This window comes from Aegilops tauschii, chromosome 7 (assembly GCF_002575655.3).
Source record: "Aegilops tauschii subsp. strangulata cultivar AL8/78 chromosome 7, Aet v6.0, whole genome shotgun sequence".
Taxonomy (NCBI): domain Eukaryota; kingdom Viridiplantae; phylum Streptophyta; class Magnoliopsida; order Poales; family Poaceae; genus Aegilops; species Aegilops tauschii.
The window spans coordinates 401,836,191-401,857,725 of NC_053041.3; the positions used below are offsets into that span (position 1 = coordinate 401,836,191).

Consider the following 21,535-nt stretch of genomic DNA (forward strand, 5'->3'; position numbering starts at 1 on the left):
CAGCCTCACACCGCAGCCGAACCAGTGAACCCTCGTACTCTTCTCCGCGTGGGCATCCACTGCCGCATCTTCCCCGGCTCCGCGTCGTCCCCTTCCTAGGCCTCGCCTTGGTGCTCTTGGCGTGGCGTGGTCAATATGGTCAACGAACGACTTCCATCAGAAGAGTACTGTACGTGGAGAGACTGACAGCTAGGTCCACGGCCGCAGCAAGGAAGTGCCTCCTTATTACGCGGAAAATAATGATTCTTCCACCTGACAACAGGGACCCACCGCACAGGCCACCGTATTTCGCAAAAAAAGTTCCCCCCTGACTGCTGGGACCCACCAGCTACATCTTCGCATGCAAGGAAGTGCGTCCATATTACGGGCAAAAAAAATGATTCGCCCCTGACTGCTGGGACCCACCAGCTACATCTTGTCACGCAAGGAAGTGCCTGAAAGTCGGGACCCACTTGGTCGAAGCATACGTAGCGTTGTCATTCTGGTCTCGAACGTGTACGTACATACTGGTTTGGTCTGTCTGCAGGCTGCAGCGATGAACCGTGGCCGTGTAAGGAAGGGCACGTGTCGTAGTAGAGGCGCACACGTAACATGTCATGCAGTCCCGTTATATCGTGTACACGTACGTACATCGGCCAGGGTGCAAGAAAGTAAATACGGCCACGTACGTACATACGGGGCGGGGTCTCGAACGCCTACTCGCGCATACGTACGGCCAGGGCTCGTGTACATGGTTGGGTCGAAACGGAGAAACTGCGTCGTCGTCGTGTTCATCGGGAGCCAACCGGCTTGGATGGAACAACCGATCGAAACGAGGCCTGGCGTACCGCAGAACGGAGGAAACGACCTTGTTTTCGACCGGCCACGGTCGAAACGGGATCCTGTTCATCGGGAGGGGTCTGTCGTACCGCAAAACGGAGGAAACAGACTTCTCTTGGACCTCCGACGGTCGAAACGGGGTCCTGTTGATCGGGAGGGGTGTGGCGTATCGCAAAGCGGAGGAAACAGACTTGTGTTGGAGCGCTACGGTCGAAACGAGGGTCCTGTTCATCGGGAGGGTTGTGGCGTACCGCAAAACGGGACTCCACAAGATACTGTTCATCTCCACCATTGACTACCTCCACGGGCTACTGTTCATCCACCGCCGACCTCCTCCAGCCTCCACCTACGACTGTTCATCCACTGGCTCCTGTTCATCCAGCCTCCACCGCTCCTCCACCGGCTACTGTTCAACCAGCCCTCTCCACGGGGTCCTGTTCAACCACCCCTCCACGGGCTACTGTTCATCCAGCCCTCCATCGGCTACTGTTCAACCAGCCCTCCACGGGGTCGTCCTGTTCATCCAGCCCTCCACGGGGTCCTGTTCATCCACCCCCAACCGGCTCGATCGGGGTCCTGTTCATCCAGCGGCAACGACCTCTACTACCATGGGGTCCTGTTCATCCAACCCCCCACCGGGAACTGTTCATCAGAACCCCCCCCCCAACAATGCTCACTATTCATCCATAGGCAGCATCGATCGGCTTCAGTTAGCAGCAGTAGCGAAGGAATCGCTCGATCGGGTTTAGTTAACAGTCATCGATCGATCGCTCAGGTTAAGTAACGTGTAGCCTGCAGTGCAATCACTCGGATTCAGTAGGCGAACGCCTTGCTTGGGTTCAGTTAGAGCCAAATGCCTCGCACGCACGCACGTACGTGTACGAGAGAAACGCGCAAACCTCCGTGCATCGCTCGGCCCCGACCACCCACCGTAATCGGGAACTCCCCGATATTTTCCTCGCCCTCGCTTCTACCACGGTTTTTTCCGTCATGGACGACCCAAAGAATGTCATGCAGCTGCGTCTCCGGCCCGCCCAGGACGAAAAGCCCATTTTCTGTCATGATTTTTTGTCATAGAAGTAGGAGCCCACCACATCTATGATGATACCGGGTTTTGTCACAATTATCGTTATAGAAGTGTCATAAGCATGACAGAAAAAAATTCGTTTGGCCCAAAATGTCATGGATGTGTCTTTTTTTTGTAGTGATATTCCTTTTTATTTTCTCCTTTGGCAAGCATCATGCGGTGAGTAAAGATCTAGGCACATATGTCCAGTTGAATATGGGTAGCATGAGTTATTATTGTTGACATCACCCTTGAGGTGAATACGTTGGGAGGCGAAATTATAAGCCCCTATCTTTGTGTGTGTCCGGTTGAAGCGTTTTGCTCATGTGTAAGCGGTGAGGGCTAGCAATCATAGAAGACTATATGATGGTTGAGTATTTGGACTTGCCCAAAGGCTCCGATACGTGACCCTTCCTGAAAAGATGATGAATTGTAGTTGCAAAGTTGACTGAGAACATAGTTTGTTGGTTTCTAATAGATTTTTTGCTTTATACTTCGATAGTGTGATGAATTGTCACTTATTCATGAGAAGTCTATGATAAAAGTTCTATGATAAGAGTCTTATGTTTAAGTTTGTTGTTGTTATAATAATCTACATGATACTTCTATGTCCGTATTTTGTTTTTATCGACACCTCTCTCTCTTTAAGCATGTGGACATGTTTTTCGATTTCGGTTTTCGCTTGAGGACAAACGAGGTCTAAGCTTGGGGGAGTTGATGTTGGGAATCGTAGCATAATTTTAAAATTTTCCTACGCTCACCAAGATGCATCTATGGAGTATACTAGGAACGAGGGGAAAGGAGTGCATCTACATACCCTTGTAGATCGCGAGCGGAAGCGTTCCAATGAACGTGGATGACGGAGTCGTACTCGCCGTGATTCAAATCACCGATGACCGAGTGCCGAACGGACGACACCTCCGCGTTCAACACACGTACGGTGCAGCGACGTCTCCTCCTTCTTGATCCAGCAAGGGGGAAGGAGAGGTTGATGGAGATCCAGCAGCACGATGGCGTGGTGGTGGATGTAGCGGGTCTCGGCAGGGCTTCGCCGAGCTTCTGCGAGAGGGAGAGGTGTAGCAGGGGAGGAGGGAGGCGCCCAAGGCTGTGATGTTGCTGCCCTCCCTCCCCCCCTTTATATAGGCCCCCTGGGAGGGGGGGCGCCGGCCAAAACCCCATCTGGTGGGGGCGGCGGCCAGGGGGGTGCCTTGCCCCCCAAGGCAAGTGGGGCGCCCCCTTGCCCTAGGGTTTCCAACCCTAGGCGCAGGGGCAAGGCCCATGGGGGGTGCCCAGCCCGCTAGGGGCTGGTTCCCTTCCCACTTCAGCCCACGGGGCCCTCCGGGATAGGTGGCCCCACCCTGTGGACCCCCGGGACCCTTCCGGTGGTCCCGGTACAACACCGGTAACCCCCGAAACTTTCCCGGTGGCCGAAACTTGACTTCCTATATATAATTCTTCACCTCCGGACCATTCCGGAACTCCTCGTGACGTCCGGGATCTCATCCGGGACTCCGAACAACTTTCGGGTTTCTGCATACACTTATCTCTACAACCCTAGCGTCACCGAACCTTAAGTGTGTAGACCCTACGGGTTCGGGAGACATGCAGACATGACCGAGACGCCTCTCCGGTCAATAACCAACAGCGGGATCTGGATACCCATGTTGGCTCCCACATGTTCCACGATGATCTCATCGGATGAACCATGATGTCGAGGATTCAATCAATCCCGTATACAATTCCCTTTGTCAATCGGTATGTTACTTGCCCGAGATTCGATCGTCGGTATCCCAATACCTTGTTCAATCTTGTTACCGGCAAGTCTCTTTACTCGTACCGCAATGCATGATCCCGTGACTAACGCCTTAGTCACATAGAGCTCATTATGATGATGCATTACCGAGTGGGCCCAGAGATACCTCTTCGTCACACGGAGTGACAAATCCCAGTCTCGATCCGTGCCAACCCAACAGACACTTTCGGAGATACCCGTAGTGCACCTTTATAGTCACCCAGTTACGTTGTGACGTTTGGCACACCCAAAGCACTCCTACGGTATCCGGGAGTTGCACGATCTCATGGTCTAAGGAAAAGATGCTTGACATTGGAAAAGCTCTAGCAAATGAAACTACACGATCTTTTATGCTATACTTAGGATTGGGTCTTGTCCATCACATCATTCTCCTAATGATGTGATCCCGTTATCAACGACATCCAATGTCCATAGTCAGGAAACCATGACTATCTGTTGATCAACGAGCTAGTCAACTAGAGGCTTACTAGGGACACGTTGTGGTCTATGTATTCACACATGTATTACGATTTCCGGACAATACAATTATAGCATGAACAATAGACAATTACCATGAACAAAGAAATATAATAATAACCATTTATTATTGCCTCTAGGGCATATTTCCAACAGTCTCTCACTTGCACTAGAGTCAATAATCTAGTTACATTGTGATGAATCGAACACCCATTGTGTCCTGGTGTTGATCATGTTTTGCCCTAGGGAGAGGTTTAGTCAACGGATCTGCTACATTCAGGTCCGTATGTACTTTACAAATATCTATGTCTCCATTTTGAACACTTTCACGAATGGAGTTGAAGCGACGCTTGATATGCCTGGTCTTCCTGTGAAACCTGGGCTCCTTCGCAAGTGCAATAGCTCCAGTGTTGTCACAGAAGAGAGTCATCGGGCCCGACGCATTGGGAATCACCCCTAGGTCGGTAATGAACTCCTTCATCCAGACTGCTTCCTGTGCTGCCTCCGAGGCTACCATGTACTCCGCTTCACATGTAGATCCCGCCACGACGCTTTGCTTGCAACTGCACCAGCTTACTGCTCCTCCATTCAAAATATACACGTATCCGGTTTGTGACCTTGAGTCATCCAGATCAGTGTCGAAGCTAGCGTCGACGTAACCCTTTACGGCAAGCTCTTCGTCACCTCCATAAACGAGAAACATATCCTTAGTCCTTTTCAGGTACTTCAGGATATTCTTGACCGCTGTCCAGTGTTCCATGCCGGGATTACTTTGGTACCTTCCTACCAAACTTACGGCAAGGTTTACATCAGGTCTGGTACACAGCATGGCATACATAATAGACCCTATGGCCGAGGCATAGGGGATGACACTCATCTTTTCTATATCTTCTGCCGTGGTCGGGCATTGAGTCGTGCTCAATTGCACACCTTGCAATACAGGCAAGAACCCCTTCTTGGACTGATCCATATTGAACTTCTTCAATATCTTGTCAAGGTATGTACTCTGTGAAAGACCAATGAGGCGTCTTGATCTATCTCTATAGATCTTGATGCCTATATATAAGCAGCTTCTCCAAGGTCCTTCATTGAAAAACACTTATTCAAATAGGCCTTTATACTTTCCAAGAATTCTATATCATTTCCCATCAATAGTATGTCATCCACATATAATATGAGAAATGCTACAGAGCTCCCACTCACTTTCTTGTAAACACAGGCTTCTCCATAAGTCTATGTAAACCCAAACGCTTTGATCATCTCATCAAAGCGAATGTTCCACTCCGAGATGCTTGCACCAGCCCATAGATTGAGCGCTGGAGCTTGCATGCTTTGTTAGCATTCTTAGGATCGACAAAACCTTCCGGCTGCATCATATACAACTCTTCCTTAAGGAAGCCATTAAGGAATGCCGTTTTGATGTCCATCTGCCATATCTCATAATCATAGTATGCGGCAATTGCTAACATGATTGACGGACTTCAGCTTCGCTACGGGTGAGAAAGTCTCATCGTAGTCAACCCCTTGAACTTGTCGATAACCCTTAGCGACAAGTCGAGCCTTATAGATGGTCACATTACCATCCGCGTCCGTCTTCTTCTTAAAGATCCATTTGTTTTCTATGGCTCGCCGATCATCGGGCAAGTCAGTCAAAGTCCATACTTCGTTTTCATACATGGATCCTATCTCGGATTTCATGGCTTCTAGCCATTTGTCGGAATCCGGGCCCGCCATCGCTTCTTCATAGTTCGAAGGTTCACCGTTGTCTAACAACATGATTTCTAGGACAGGGTTGTCGTACCACTCTGGTGTGGAACGTGTCCTTGTGGACCTACGAAGTTCAGTAGTAACTTGATCCGAAGCTTCATGATCATCATCATTAACTTCCTCCCCAGTCGGTGCAGGCACCACAGGAACATCTTCCCGCGCTGCGCTACTTTCCGGTTCGGAAGGGGTGACTATCACCTCATGAAGTTCCACTTTCCTCCCACTCAATTCTTTTGAGAGAAACTCCTTCTCTAGAAAGGACCCGTTCTTGGCAACGAAGATCTTGCCTTCGGATCTGAGGTAGAAGGTGTACCCAGTAGTTTCCTTAGGGTATCCTATGAAGACGCATTTCTCCGACTTGGGTTCGAGCTTTTCAGGTTGAAGTTTCTTGACATAAGCATCGCATCCCCAAACTTTTAGAAACGACAGCTTAGGTTTCTTCCCAAACCATAATTCATACGGTGTCGTCTCAACGGATTTCGACGGAGCCCTATTTAAAGTGAACGTGGCAGTCTCTAAAGCATAGCCCCAAAATGAGAGCGGTAAATCGGTAAGAGACATCATAGATCGCACCATATCCAATAGAGTGCGATTACGACGTTCGGACACACCGTTTCTCTGAGGTGTTCCAGGCGGCGTTAGTTGTGAAACTATTCCACATTTCCTTAAGTGTGTACCAAATTCATGACTTAAATATTCTCCACCACGATCTGATCGTAAGAATTTTATTTTCCTGTCACGTTGATTCTCAACTTCACTCTGAAATTCCTTGAACTTTTCAAAGGTTTCAGACTTGTGTTTCATTAGGTAGACATACCCATATCTACTTAAGTCATCAGTAAGAGTGAGAACATAACGATATCCTCCACGAGCCTCAACACTCATTGGACCGCACACATCGGTATGTATGATTTCCAATAAGTTGGTTGCTCGCTCCATTGTTCCGGAGAACGGAGTCTTGGTCATCTTACCCATGAGGCATGGTTCGCACGTGTCAAATGATTCGTAATCAAGAGACTCAAAAAGTCCATCTGCATGGAGCTTCTTCATGCGCTTGACACCAATGTGACCAAGGCGGCAGTGCCACAAGTATGGGGGGCTATCGTTATCAACTTTACATCTTTTGGTATTCACACTATGAATATGTGTATCATCACGTTCGAGATTCATCAAGAATAAACCATTAACCAGCGGGGCATCACCATAAAACATATCTCTCAAATAAATAGAACAACCATTATTCTCGGATTTAAATGAGTAGCCATCTCGAATTAAACGAGATCCAGATACAATGTTCATGCTCAAAGCTGGCACTAATAACAATTATTGAGGTTTAAAACTAATCCCGTGGGTAGATGCAGAGGTAGCGTGCCGACGGCGATCACATCGACCTTGGGACCATTCCCGACGCGCATCGTCACCTCGTCCTTCGCCAGTCTCCGTTTATTCCGTAGTTCCTGTTTTGAGTTACAAATATGAGCAACCGCACCGGTATCAAAGACCCAGGAGCTACTACGAGTACTGGTAAGGTACACATCAATTACATGTATATCACATATACCTTTGGTGTTGCCGGCCTTCTTGTCCGCTAATTACTTGGGGTAGTTCCGCTTCCAGTGACCACTTCCCTTGCAATAAAAGCACTCAGTTTCAGGCTTGGGTCCATTCTTCGACTTCTTCCCGGCAACTGGCTTACCGGGCGCGACAACTCCCTTGCCGTCCTTCTTGAAGTTCTTCTTACCCTTGCCCTTCTTGAACTTAGTGGTTTTATTCACCATCAACACTTGATGTTCTTTTCTGATCTCCACCTCCGCTGATTTCAGCATTGAATATACCTCCGGAATGGTCTTTTCCATCCCCTGCATATTGTAGTTCATCACAAAGCTCTTGAAGCTTGGTGGAAGCGACTGAAGGATTCTGTCAATGACCGCGTCATCCGAAAGATTAACTCCCAGTTGAGTCAAGCGGTTGTGCAACCCAGACATTCTGAGTATGTGCTCACTAACAGAACTATTCTCCTCCATTTTACAGCTGAAGAACTTGTCGGAGACTTCATATCTCTCGACCCGGGCATGAGCTTGGAAAACTAATTTCAGCTCCTCGAACATCTCATATGCTCCATGTTTCTCAAAACGCTTTTGGAGACCCGGTTCTAAGCTGTAAAGCATACCGCACTGAACGAGGGAGTAATCATCAGCACGCTGCTGCCAAGCGTTCATAACGTCTTGGTTCTCTGGGATTGGTGCATCACCTAGCGGTGCTTCTAAGACATAATCTTTCTTGGCTACTATGAGGATGATCCTCAGGTTCCGGACCCAGTCCGTATAGTTGCTGCCATCATCTTTCAGCTTGGTTTTCTCTAGGAACGCGTTGAAATTGAGGACAATGTTGGCCATTAGATCTACAAGACATAGTGTAAAGATTTTAGACTAAGTTCATGATAATTAAGTTCATCTAATCAAATTACACAATGAACTCCCACTCAAATAGACATCCCTCTAGTCATCTAAGTGAAACATGATCCGAGTCAACTAGGCCGTGTCCGATCATCACGTGAGACGGACTAGTCAAGATCGGTGAACATCTCCATGTTGATCGTATCTTCTATACGACTCATGCTCGACCTTTCGGTCCTCCGTGTTCCGAGGCCATGTCTGTACATGCTAGGCTCGTCAAGTCAACCTAAGTGTATTGCGTGTGTTCTGAGGCCATGTCTGTCATGCTAGGCTCGTCAACACCCGTTGTATTCGAACGTTAGAATCTATCACACCCGATCATCACGTGGTGCTTCGAAACAACGAACCTTCGTAACGGTGCACAGTTAGGGTGAACACTTTCTTGAAATTATCATAAGGGATCATCTTATTTACTACCGTCGTTCTAAGCAAATAAGATGCAAAAACATGATAAACATCACATGCAATCAAATAGTGACATGATATGGCCAATATCATCATGCTCCTTTGATCCCCATCTTCGGGGCACCATGATCATCTTCGTCACCGGCATGACACCATGATCTCCATCATTGTGTCTTCATGAAGTCGTCACGCCAACGATTACTTCTACTTCTATGGCTAGTTTAGCAACATAAGTAAAGTAATTTACATGGCGTTATTAATGACACGTAGGTCATACAAAATAATAAAGACAACTCCTATGGCTCCTGCCGGTTGTCATACTCATCGACATGCAAGTCGTGATTCCTATTACAAGAATATGATCAATCTCATACATCACATATATCATTCATCACATCTTCTGGCCATATCACATCACATAGCACATGCTGCAAAAATAAGTTAGACGTCCTCTAATAGTTGTTGCAAGTTTTTACGTGGTTTGTAGGTTTCTAGCAAGAACGTTTCTTACCTACGTATGACCACAACATGATTTGCCAATTTCTATTTACCCTTCATAAGGACCCTTTTCATCGAATCCGTTCCGACTAAAGTAGGAGAGACAGACACCCGCTAGCCACCTTATGCAACTAGTGCATGTCAGTCGGTGGAACCTGTCTCACGTAAGCGTACGTGTAAGGTCGGTCCGGGCCGCTTCATCCTACAATGCCGCCGAAACAAGAAACGACTAGTAGCGGCAAGAAGAATTGGCAACATCAACGCCCACAACTTCTTTGTGTTCTACTCGTGCATAGTAACTACGCATAGGCCTGGCTCATGATGCCACTGTTGGGAATCGTAGCATAATTTTAAAATTTTCCTACGCTCACCAAGATGCATCTATGGAGTATACTAGCAACGAGGGGAAAGGAGTGCATCTACATACCCTTGTAGATCGCGAGCGGAAGCGTTCCAATGAACGTGGATGACGGAGTCGTACTCCCCGTGATTCAAATCACCGATGACCGAGTGCCGAACGGACGGCACCTCCGCGTTCAACACACGTACGGTGCAGCGACGTCTCCTCCTTCTTGATCCAGCAAGGGGGAAGGAGAGGTTGATGGAGATCCAGCAGCACGACGACATGGTGGTGGATGTAGCGGGTCTCGGCAGGGCTTCGCCGAGCTTCTGCGAGAGGGAGAGGTGTAGTAGGGGAGGAGGGATGCGCCCAAGGCTGTGATGTTGCTGCCCTCCCTCCCCCCCTTTATATAGGCCCCCTGGGAGGGGGGGCGCCGGCCAAAACCCCATCTGGTGGGGGGGGGGGGGCGGCGGCCAGGGGGGTGCCTTGCCCCACAAGGCAAGTGGGGCGCCCCCTTGCCCTAGGGTTTCCAACCCTAGGCGCAGGGGGAAGGACCATGGGGGGCGCCCAGCCCACTAGGGGCTGGTTCCCTTCCCACTTCAGCCCACGGGGCCCTCCGGGATAGGTGGCCCCACCCTGTGAACCCCCGGGACCCTTCCGGTGGTCCCGGTACAATACCGGTAACCCCCGAAACTTTCCCGGTGGCCGAAACTTGACTTCCTATATATAATTCTTCACCTCCGGACCAATCCGGAACTCCTCGTGACGTCCGGGATCTCATCCGGGACTCCGAACAACTTTCGGGTTTCCGCATACACTTATCTCTACAACCCTAGCGTCACCGAACCTTAAGTGTGTAGACCCTACGGGTTCGGGAGACATGCAGACATGACCGAGACGCCTCTCCGGTCAATAACCAACAGCGGGATCTGGATACCCATGTTGGCTCCCACATGTTCCATGATGATCTCATCGGATGAACCACGATGTCGAGGATTCAATCAATCCCGTATACAATTCCCTTTGTCAATCGGTATGTTACTTGCCCGAGATTCGATCGTCGGTATCCCAATACCTTGTTCAATCTCGTTACCGGCAAGTCTCTTTACTCGTACCGCAATGCATGATCCCGTGACTAACGCCTTAGTCACATAGAGCTCATTATGATGATGCATTACCGAGTGGGCCTAGAGATACCTCTCCGTCACACGGAGTGACAAATCCCAGTCTCGATCCGTGCCAACCCAACAGACACTTTCGGAGATACCCGTAGTGCACCTTTATAGTCACCCAGTTACGTTGTGACGTTTGGCACACCCAAAGCACTCCTACGGTTCCGGGAGTTGCACGATCTCATGGTCTAAGGAAAAGATGCTTGACATTGGAAAAGCTCTAGCAAACGAAACTACACGATCTTTTATGCTATACTTAGGATTGGGTCTTGTCCATCACATCATTCTCCTAATGATGTGATCCCGTTATCAACGACATCCAATGTCCATAATCAGGAAACCATGACTATCTGTTGATCAACGAGCTAGTCAACTAGAGGCTTACTAGGGACACGTTGTGGTCTATGTATTCACACATGTATTACGATTTCCGGACAATACAATTATAGCATGAACAATAGACAATTACCATGAACAAAGAAATATAATAATAACCATTTATTATTGCCTCTAGGGCATATTTCCAACAGTCTCCCACTTGCACTAGAGTCAATAATCTAGTTACATTGTGATGAATCGAACACCCATTGCGTCCTAGTGTTGATCATGTTTTGCCCTAGGGAGAGGTTTAGTCAACGGATCTGCTACATTCAGGTCTGTATGTACTTTACAAATATCTATGTCTCCATTTTGAACACTTTCACGAATGGAGTTGAAGCGACGCTTGATATGCCTGGTCTTCCTGTGAAACCTGGGCTCCTTCGCAAGTGCAATAGCTCCAGTGTTGTCACAGAAGAGAGTCATCGGGCCCGACGCATTGGGAATCACCCCTAGGTCGGTAATGAACTCCTTCATCCAGACTGCTTCCTGTGCTGCCTCCGAGGCTGCCATGTACTCCGCTTCACATGTAGATCCCGCCACGACGCTTTGCTTGCAACTGCACCAGCTTACTGCTCCTCCATTCAAAATATACACGTATCCGGTTTGTGACCTTGAGTCATCCAGATCAGTGTCGAAGCTAGCGTCGACGTAACCCTTTACGACGAGCTCTTCGTCACCTCCATAAACGAGAAACATATCCTTAGTCCTTTTCAGGTACTTCAGGATATTCTTGACCGCTGTCCAGTGTTCCATGCCGGGATTACTTTGGTACCTTCCTACCAAACTTACGGCAAGGTTTACATCAGGTCTGGTACACAGCATGGCATACATAATAGACCCTATGGCCGAGGCATAGGGGATGACACTCATCTTTTCTATATCTTCTGCCGTGGTCGAGGCATATGTGAACGTCGACTACATGACACTTCATCACATTTGGGCCTAAGGGAATGCATTGTGGAGTAGTAATTCGATGATGGGTTGCAAGAGTGACAGAAGCTTAAACCCTAGTTTATGTGCTATTCCGTAAGGGACCAATTGGATCCAAAAGTTTAATGCTATGGTTAGAATTTATTCTTAATACTTTTCTCATAGTTGCGGATGCTTGCGAGGGGATTAATCATAAATAGGAGGTTTGTTCAAGTAAGAACAACACCTAAGCACCGGTCCGCCCACATATCAAATTATCAAAGTAGCAAACACGAATCGAACCAACATGATGAAAAGTGACTAGATGAAATTCCCGTGTACCCCAAGAACGCTTTGCCTATTATAAGAGACCGTTTTGGCCTGTACTTTGCCTCAAAAGGATTGGGCTACCTTACTGCACTTTTGCTACTACTATCGTTACTTGTTCGTTACAAAATATTTTGCTATTAAACTATTCTACTACTTACAATTTCAGCACTTGCAGACATTACCTTGCTGAAAACCACTTGTCATTTCCTTCTGCTCCTCATTGGGTTCGACACTCTTACTTATCGAAAAGAGCTACAATTAATTCCCTATACTTGTGCGTCATCACCCCCCTCTAAGTTTCCTTAGGTAACCTTGATTTGGCCCAATTTTCTTCCCCTAGCAAAAATTATCCGTTGAACTTTTTGTTGCTTACATGTTACTAGCTCACAACAAAGGCTTTTTAGTAGGACGCGGAGTTTCTGAGCCGAGCTCATTTGAGCTCGGGTGAATAGTAAAATCAAAAAAGGATTTTCTAATAAAAAAATCTGAATTTTTTTGACAAACATTGACAAAAGTTTCAGGTGCTTGCAAAAATTCGTCAGATTCATGTAAGGCGTGAATGCGATTTCATGATGAATTTTTGCAGGCACTTGAAACTTTTGTCACAAAAAATGTCAGATTTTTTTGATTTTACTGTTCACCTTATTTGAGCTCGGGAGCAGAAGGACACTTTCGATTTCAGTATTTTTACAATAACTCCGTGCAACTTTGCCTGATGGTAATATAGCTCATAACAATGAGAACAAAATGTACTGAGTAGTGTATACACATTGGATCATCTTGTAATCAGTACATTTTGTTCAGCTTTATTTCGACACGTTACGACCAAGAAAAGGAACAAAAGCGAAAGCAGAAGAAGCAGGGGGGAATACACTAGAGACTACACAACCATACTCCCGCTGGACGGAAAAGAAAAGAAAAGCATTTTGTTGCTGCCGCCGGTTTCCTCCTATTTGTTCTTTCCTTTTCTTTTCTTGGTGGTGTTTAATCCCTTTCGGGTCACAAATAGAGCTGGACGCTATATATAGATTAACGGCGGCCATGTTACTTTACTTAGTGGAGGGTTTGGCGGGTGCGTAAGCTTTCATTATTTTAGTTATTAATTTGGTCGGGCTGTCTGCTATGTGTTTGGTTTTGGACGAGAGCGGGACATGTCTTCACTTCTGAACTACTACCAAACAATTTTTAATATGCATATGCAGCTATAGGTTAAGCGAGATGATGTGACCTAAATGTTTATGCAATTAGTACTACTCATTTACTAGCACACAGGAAGGCGTTTTATTCTCAAACGGTGGCTTGAACCTGAAGTCTGGGCACGAGAAGCCTAAATAGAACAAACAAATGGGCGTTATATTTTATGCGCCAAAACAAATTAGGGGCATATACTCTCCATCACATTATGTAGCTGAAAAATTTCCAGAAAAAGAATTATGTAGCTCTCTGGTTGTTCTATACAGTTTCTTTTATGCATATATATATAAATTTTGGATGGGGTCAGACTTCAACCCAGAAGAGCAGCTCTAGAATTTCCTTCATTTCATTTCAGACAGGACTAGCCGTTGAAACACACTACCAGTAGAGCCAAAGCTGCTTCCACACGGACCAGTAGAGCTCAGCTTCCCCTTTCACTCCACTGTACAGTCTGTCCCATTTGACTCGCCGGAGCCCCGCACGCGACGACAAGCCAGCCGCCGATGACCAGCCCACACCCACAGTGGCACACCCGTAAATTCCCCCCAAAACCACGCCCTTCCCCGCCCCTAATCCCGCATTTAGGCCTCAAGCCCAGTAATTTATCCGCTTAAACGCGTAAAGCCAAACATTTTCCACTTCCCGTTCTGCCCCTCCCGAACGGCATTTTTCGAATTCCGCATTGAAAACTCGGCCTGGGGCGTACAGCGACAATTTCGCGTCCGATTTCTTTATTGTTATCGCCCCCGGACGCGGCACTAATTTAATGCCCCGATAATTTTGTTTATTTTTCCTTTTTTAATTGGTTTTTTGTATCACGCTCTCCTCTCCCCTCCCCTTTTTTGCTTTTAGTTTTGCCTTTTTATTTCCTGCGTCTCCTCCCTTTTGTTTTGCATTCCGGCCTCGCTCGCTCGCTCGCTCCCAGTTTCTTCCTCCTCTCGCCTCCCGGCTGCGGATTCTCGTTTGCGTTTTGTTCCTGGGATTTGTGGATTTTTGCTTTATTTTTGCCGGCTTTTTTCCCGGTGTTTTGATTTTCTTTTCTGGGGATTTTTTGGGGCGGGTTTTAAGGAGGGAGCCGGAGGTGGTGCGAGATGGGGTCGGTGCGTGGGAGCTCTAATGGCGGGAGCTCGTGTCGGAAGCCCTAGTTGGAGCTGGTTCTGTGTCGAGTGCTGCGCGCATGGAGGCCAAGCCAGGGGAAGCGAGCTCTCCGACTGCGACTGCGGCTGCGGCTGCACCTGTAGCGGCGGCGGCGGCGGCGGTGGTGCCGGAGGCTACGGTGAGCTTCCAGTCGCCGGCATCTGTGCCGCCTCCGACAGCTTCACATGCACCTGCACCGTCTCCGGTGGAGATGGTTAGCTCGAGTGGCCTGTTTGTGCCGCCGGGTATGATGACGGCGATGGTGGCGGCCGCAGGGAGAGGGGCTCTGTCCGCGGGGCCGTTGGTCAAGGTGGGGAAGAAGAGGGGGAGGCCGAGGAAGTACGGGCCGGACGGGAGCCTGATCCAGCCGTTGAACGCCACGCCGATCTCCGCGTCGGCTCCGATGTCGGCCGCCGTCGCGGCGGGGCAGTACACGCCTGCGGCCGCGGTTGGGGCCGCCATGAAGCGCGGGAGGGGCCGGCCCCTCGACTTCGCCGCCGCGGCGGCCAAGCCGTACCACCACCAGCTGCACCAGCCGCCGCCGCAGCAGTTCGGTTTCCACTTCAGCTCCATTGGTTGGTATCCTTCTCGTGCTCACGTCTCTTCCCCACCCCCAAAAAATGTTCAGAAAAATCTAGCATAGCACTTTTAATCTTTTGCCCCAATCCACAAATCCTCCATGAAAATAATTAAAACTGGATTATTCCCTAAAGTTTCCGTAGATTAGGTCTCAGAAATTATGATACTAATAATAGATGGTGGCTGCAAGGGGCAAATGGCAGAAGTCGGGCGTCCCTCGGTAGTTCGTTCCTTGTCATGGCACTGTCTGTGTCTGTCCCTCTCTTATCCGAATATTTCTTGTCTCCTGGCCACGCCTCCATCCATGATCAGATGCAGGGTCATGCAAGATTCGAAGCTCGGGGAGCAAGTAGGGGCCAGGTGGAGGCATATCCTTACTGAATCCTTAGGGCCTCTTTGCTGTTCTGCTCTTTTCTTTGGTGGGGTTCTGCCGCCGTGGGGGAGGCATGGTGATGCTGCTGCTGGTGGTTACTGATTCTGAACCAAATACGGAGATGGATCATAACAAGATCCCCACAGTTAGGATGGAGGTACTCCTGCATTGGTAGCCCCAGTCATCGCTGTCTCTGCCTTGATGGCAACGCGCAACAGCAATGTATAATTGTCCCGGCTCCTGTCAGACAGACCCGGTTTGTGAGTGTCAAGCATCATGAATCTGTAGCATAACATACTAGGATTCGGCGTAAAATGATTAATGGTTACTTATGTTTGCATTGAATGGGCTACTGGATCACCTGTTTTCTGCAAACAGATGATCTTAGGCCACCTGGAACTTTCACTTCGCTTTGTCATATTCTGGTGTCAGTTCAGTCTGTTAACCGCAGCATGTGCTGTAGGTGACATGGTGGCTTGTTCTGCTGGTGGGAATTTCACTCCTCATATCATCACTGTTGCTCCTGGTGAGGTATGATTCCAATGCTTCCTTTTAAGTCATGGCTCGTAGCTTACATTGGATGTTTTTCAGCCTGGTCAAGTTGTATGCATTCTTGTCCGCAAAGACTAGCATGCGTTTTATCTGTTCTTAAAACTTATTTTTCAGAAGCACAGATTGCAATGTAGACGCACGCACACACTCACACCACCACACACACACACTCACACAGCACCTACTGAAGACTGGTTCGAAGTCACTGAAAAAATAATTTCAGTAATTGGTTCTCATCTTAACCATATCCAATACTAGTTGGTTCTCATCTTGAAACTTAATTTGAAAGAGCAAATATGCTGCTCGATCTCAAAAGGCTTTGCCAGATTTTGAGACTAGTGTTATACATAGTACATACATCTGATAGACTAGTGTTATCCATGAATTGTGTTTTTACCTTCAGACTTGTCTCTCTCAAATTTGATCACTTATACTTCTGCATGTTTAACCATTGCTACTCTTACCAATCCCTGGATAACTACCAAATAAAGTGTTTTTTATAGAGAGCTTAATTATCAGTGGTGCTGAAAGTTGTTGCATGTTGATTCAGGATGTGACGATGAAGGTTATATCATTTTCTCAACAAGGACCGCGGGCTATTTGTATTCTCTCTGCTAACGGTGTGATATCAAATGTTACACTTCGTCAACCGGACTCCTCTGGCGGCACGTTAACTTATGAGGTGTGTTCATTCACTCTAATGCACGTAATACCTTATCACGAAGCTATTTCGCCTACATGTGTAAAGACTCAGCCCTCCTATTTTGTCTGTAGGGACGCTTTGAGTTGCTGTCCTTGTCTGGTTCCTTCATGCCAACTGAAAATAGTGGCGCACGAAGTCGGTCAGGTGGAATGAGTGTTTCTCTTGCCAGCCCAGATGGTCGTGTTGTCGGTGGTGGAGTTGCTGGCCTTCTTGTAGCGGCTAGTCCTGTTCAGGTGCTGCTACTTATCTATCATAATGATTTGAACACCTATGAATTTGGTCTGTCTACTAAATCAAATTCTCCGCTTATCTTGATATATACGATTTTGACCATTCGATTTGCGTAAAAACAGTCGATCTACACATTTTGACCCTTCGATTTGCATTTATCAGCAAGATAATCAAATGTGCAATAGTAGTAGTATATCTCCTGCAAAACGTAACTGAACATCATTGAATCTGATTGCCAGATTGTCGTGGGAAGCTTCCTGCCAAGCTATCCGATGGAGCCGAAGCAGAAGAAGGCGAGGGTGAGCGCGGCGCCTCCCCTTAGCCAGGCACCTCCTGCTGTTCAGCTCTCCAGTGCGGATACGCACAGCAGCGAGCAAGGACAGCACAGCTCGGCCGCCCCGAGAATGAACGTCGTAACTTCTTCAGCGTATAGCGCAGACCAGAACTGGGCATCCACCGTTGTTCAGTCAGCTCCTGCTGAGGCATCAAGAAGCACATCGTCGGGCGATCTGAACCTCACTGCCTCTGGATCCTGAAGCCCATCGAGCCAAACCCGAGGAATTCATCCACAGAGTCTCTGTCTGGTGCATTTCCTTTCTGACATGTAAAAGATGTATCCACTAGGTTGGTTTTCAAAAATCCCACTAGGTTTTCTGTCGGGCAGCTCAAGAGTCTAACTGCATTTGCTGTAGCTATGTGACCTTAGTACCTGTCGGTCTTGTTGGATATTGTGTAGCTACACTTCTATTGTTAGTGTGTCTTAGCCTCTTAGGCCTACTACTTCATCTGTTGGATTACCTGGATTAATTTTGAGTTAGATTTTTTCTCACAACTGTTCTTGCTGTGCTACTGTCTCCTTTCGCTGATCATGATCCACCGATCAATCTGAAATTGCTTTACTACTACTAAGGCTTCATTTACCAAACCGATGACACATGCTCATGTTGATCTTATGTTTAGGAAGCCTTGCGAGAAACATCATGTTGACCAATGTATTTATTGTCAAGAATACGGAAGTATGGCGTTTTGGAAAAAATTCAAACTTCTCCGTTTCAAAAAAAAATTCTAAAAAAAATGTACAACTATATAAGGATGTGATGTGTACGTGTGTAAAATTTCAGGATGAGGAGCACTCATTTTAATCTATTTTGTCCTGAAAATTTACACACTTGTACATTATGTCTCTAAATATATGTGTATCTTTTTTTCTAAAACCTGCAAATATGAATTTTGATCATTTCAATTTTGGCATCGATGGCGGCCGAGTTCCATTCGGCATTTTTGAAAATAGGTTACCTATATATTTATTCGCATATGCTCTTCTCCGGCCATATCACCCAGCTAAGGAAGGTGTGGTCAAAACCCTCAAAAGAGGTCATGGTCGCAGACGATGGCGGTCAAGAGCATGTGTGGCCAGCATGATTAGCCCTCGCTGGAAAGAGCAGCTTAACTTGCCCTAATAAACAAGTGATGTACTCTATAGCTGATTAAAGTGAACTTCCTCCCGTGCATGGTGGAAACAGTAGCCTAACTTGCTCTCATAAACAAAGTGACTAAATTCTGCTGAGGACAAAGGAGAGGGAGCATGCAGTGACAGTGGCCTGGTCTTAAGGGGCGGGCATGTGATGATTGAGCTGGGCAGCAGATTAGCAAGGGGACTGTTAGGGCTGCTGTAGGCCGGTGAGGCTGGCTTGGTTTAGTCCCACCTCGCTTGCAGGAGGAGGCCATGACCAGCTTATAAGGGAGAGATTCCTTTCTCACTTCAGTCCGGGCTTTTGGGATGGAGTGGGCTCTCTGCCGAATGTTGTGTCATGTGCGCATAAACGTCCAGAATGTAAGTAGAGTGTGGGCTAGATCAAGTTGGACGCTAACATCTGGTATCAGAGCCAGCATCGCCATGCCTTTCTCAGGGGCTTCTCAGGGGGATGGGATGTTAGGGCTGCTGTAGGCCGGTGAGGCTGGCTCGGTTTAGTCCCACCTCGCTTGCAGGAGGAGGCCATGACCAGCTTATAAGGGAGAGATTCCTTCTTCACTTCAGTCCGGGCTTTTGGGATGGAATGGGCTCTCTGCTGAATGTTGTGTCATGTGCGCATAAACGTCCAGAATGTAAGTAGAGTGTGGGCTAGATCAAGTTGGACGCTAACATCTGGTATCAGAGCCAGCATCGCCATGCCTTCCTGAGGGGCTTCTCAGGGGGTGGGATGTTAGGGCTGTCTGGCTCGGTTTAGTCCCACCTCGCTTGCAGGAGGAGGCCATGACCAGCTTATAAGGGAGAGATTCCTTCCTCACTTTAGTCGGGGCTTTTGAGATGGAGTGGGCTCTCTGCAGAATGTTGTGTCATGTGCGCATAAACGTTCAGAATGTACGTAGAATATGGGCTAGATCAAGTTGGACGCTGACAAAGTGGGAGCGTGCATAGAAAGCCACGCGTGCCAGCCAGCCAGACAGACAAACGCGAGGCAGTACATGCATGCATGCATGCGAATCAGCGGCTCATGCGTGCACGTGATTACGGGCAGATGGCTTTTGATTAAGCCGCACTCTGCGCTAATTGTGGTACTAGGACAGACACGGAGAAGCAATTAGAGCCTGAAGATTCTCCACATGTCTGGATGCTTTTATTTGGTGCCATCCCACTCAATCGATGCTAACCTCCTCCTAATCAGCTTGAGCCGCGAGGAAAAAAAAACTCTAAATTCGACAATTACACGGTCTGCTGCGCCACTTGTTCTCAAAATTGTTGTCACCACTTGCAAGTCCTCTCTCCCCAGCACCGTCTCGAATGCGAGAATTCCACGGACAACTGTGCAGGGTTATTGAGTGAGGAAGAAAGTGCATGCATGCGTTGCCGAGCAGAAGGCGCATGAACCTCGAAGTTGTACATATTTTGCTTCTTGATCCTTGGAGCCTGGAGCTTGGGGAAGGCGTGAGACAAACAGGCTGGCCCAACTCATATGTACTGTGTGTACTACTGTGGCAGTAGTTTTTTAAAAACTAATCCAGCTGCTGTATGGGCTGGTTACAGCGACTACTGCTAATTTTACAGCGCAGAAAGCAGCAAGGATCAACAGGCAGAGGCGGAGGAGCAACCCAGAGACAGAGTTAATCCAGCGGTAGTAGTCAAAAAAGGTGGACGACGGCCCGCGCTTTGGGTTTCACACTCGCTTCGCGCCGGCAGCGGTAGTAGTCAAAAAAGGTGGAGCAAACCGATCGAGGCATGCGTCTTCAGAGTTTAGACGACGCGCGTGATGCATGCACGTTCCAAAGTTTTTGCCTTTTGTTTCCTCCCACGGTCTCATCGAGACCAACTTCACCTCGAAAAAGGACAGAATTCGTCTTCGGAATGGAACGTTTGAACACGAAGAGCGTCTTTGGTTCGACATCTTAGATATTAACAAAAAATTATGAAGCCTCTTGTTAGCAAATAAACTAGCTCGTATAGTCTAAAAACACATGTTATTAGACTTTCTCTCATTTTCTCACCTAACTCTAGGCAGCTAGGCCAAATTCTTCCCTCCAGGCTTCTCCGGCGAGCCCATGAATTTGCCTCCCCTCTGCCTGGTACTCCGGCAGCGAGTGATGGGGAGGGGAATCCCGGTGCCTTCGCCGGTTAGTAGTTTAGGTTAAGGCATTTTAGTCCTCGCAGGTGCGGCGCTCGGGCGGATAAGAACGCTTCTTCTTCGAGTTTGCTTCCCGGACTCCGATTCTCTCTGAGTTCGTTTGTCTGAATGTAGTTGATGAAACACCGTCATAGATTCCTGTTGTCTTCTTGGGACAGCTAGGTTAGGTTTTCTCGTCATGTGACGATATTTGGTGTCAGGTGCTTTGGATTTATGCAAGGGTTCAACAGCAATGATGTGGCTCCAGGGCGCTGATCCTAAGGGGCAACGTAGACTTCCTGACTGTCATCAATAAGATCAAGCCGACTCCGGTAAGGAACATCGACATTGGCTGCATTGTGGTCGTTTGGTAGTCTCAGAATCTCGATGTAACGTTTATTATGTTGAGATGCTTTGTACTTCCGGCGAACTCTTATAATAGATCTGATCTTTTTCATAAAAAAACAAATAAACGAGCGTGACAACTTAAGTGCAGTTTCGCTGCCATGGCCACCATTTTGGCAGTTAGCAAATTTGGGGGTTTTCTGTTAGCTGGGCCTGAAGACGTTATCGGGTGCAATCCTGTGGTGTAGGAGTTGGCCATGCGAGGCATGCTCTCGATCGTCGGATGACATGATCCGGTAGATGGGGGTTGCATCACGGCGTGCTTTTGTTTTTGAACAGAATAAATAGAGGAAGGATAAAATACGGCAAGTTGTACGTTCCACAAAAACCAGTCTGTCTCACTCTTGTTA

At 47.8% G+C, this 21,535-nt stretch overlaps 1 protein-coding gene across 1 annotated transcript; it reads left to right on the forward strand.

Moving 5' to 3' along the window:
• Positions 1-14,477: 14,477 nt before the first annotated feature.
• LOC109748917 (AT-hook motif nuclear-localized protein 1) lies at positions 14,478-18,013 on the forward strand. The gene is made up of 5 exons (XM_020307930.4): positions 14,478-15,318; positions 16,159-16,226; positions 16,798-16,929; positions 17,022-17,183; positions 17,421-18,013. Exons 1-5 carry the CDS (start codon positions 14,784-14,786, stop codon positions 17,715-17,717), a joined length of 1,194 nt encoding a protein of 397 aa, XP_020163519.1. The 5' UTR covers positions 14,478-14,783; the 3' UTR covers positions 17,718-18,013.
• The last annotated feature ends 3,522 nt before the right edge of the window (positions 18,014-21,535 follow it).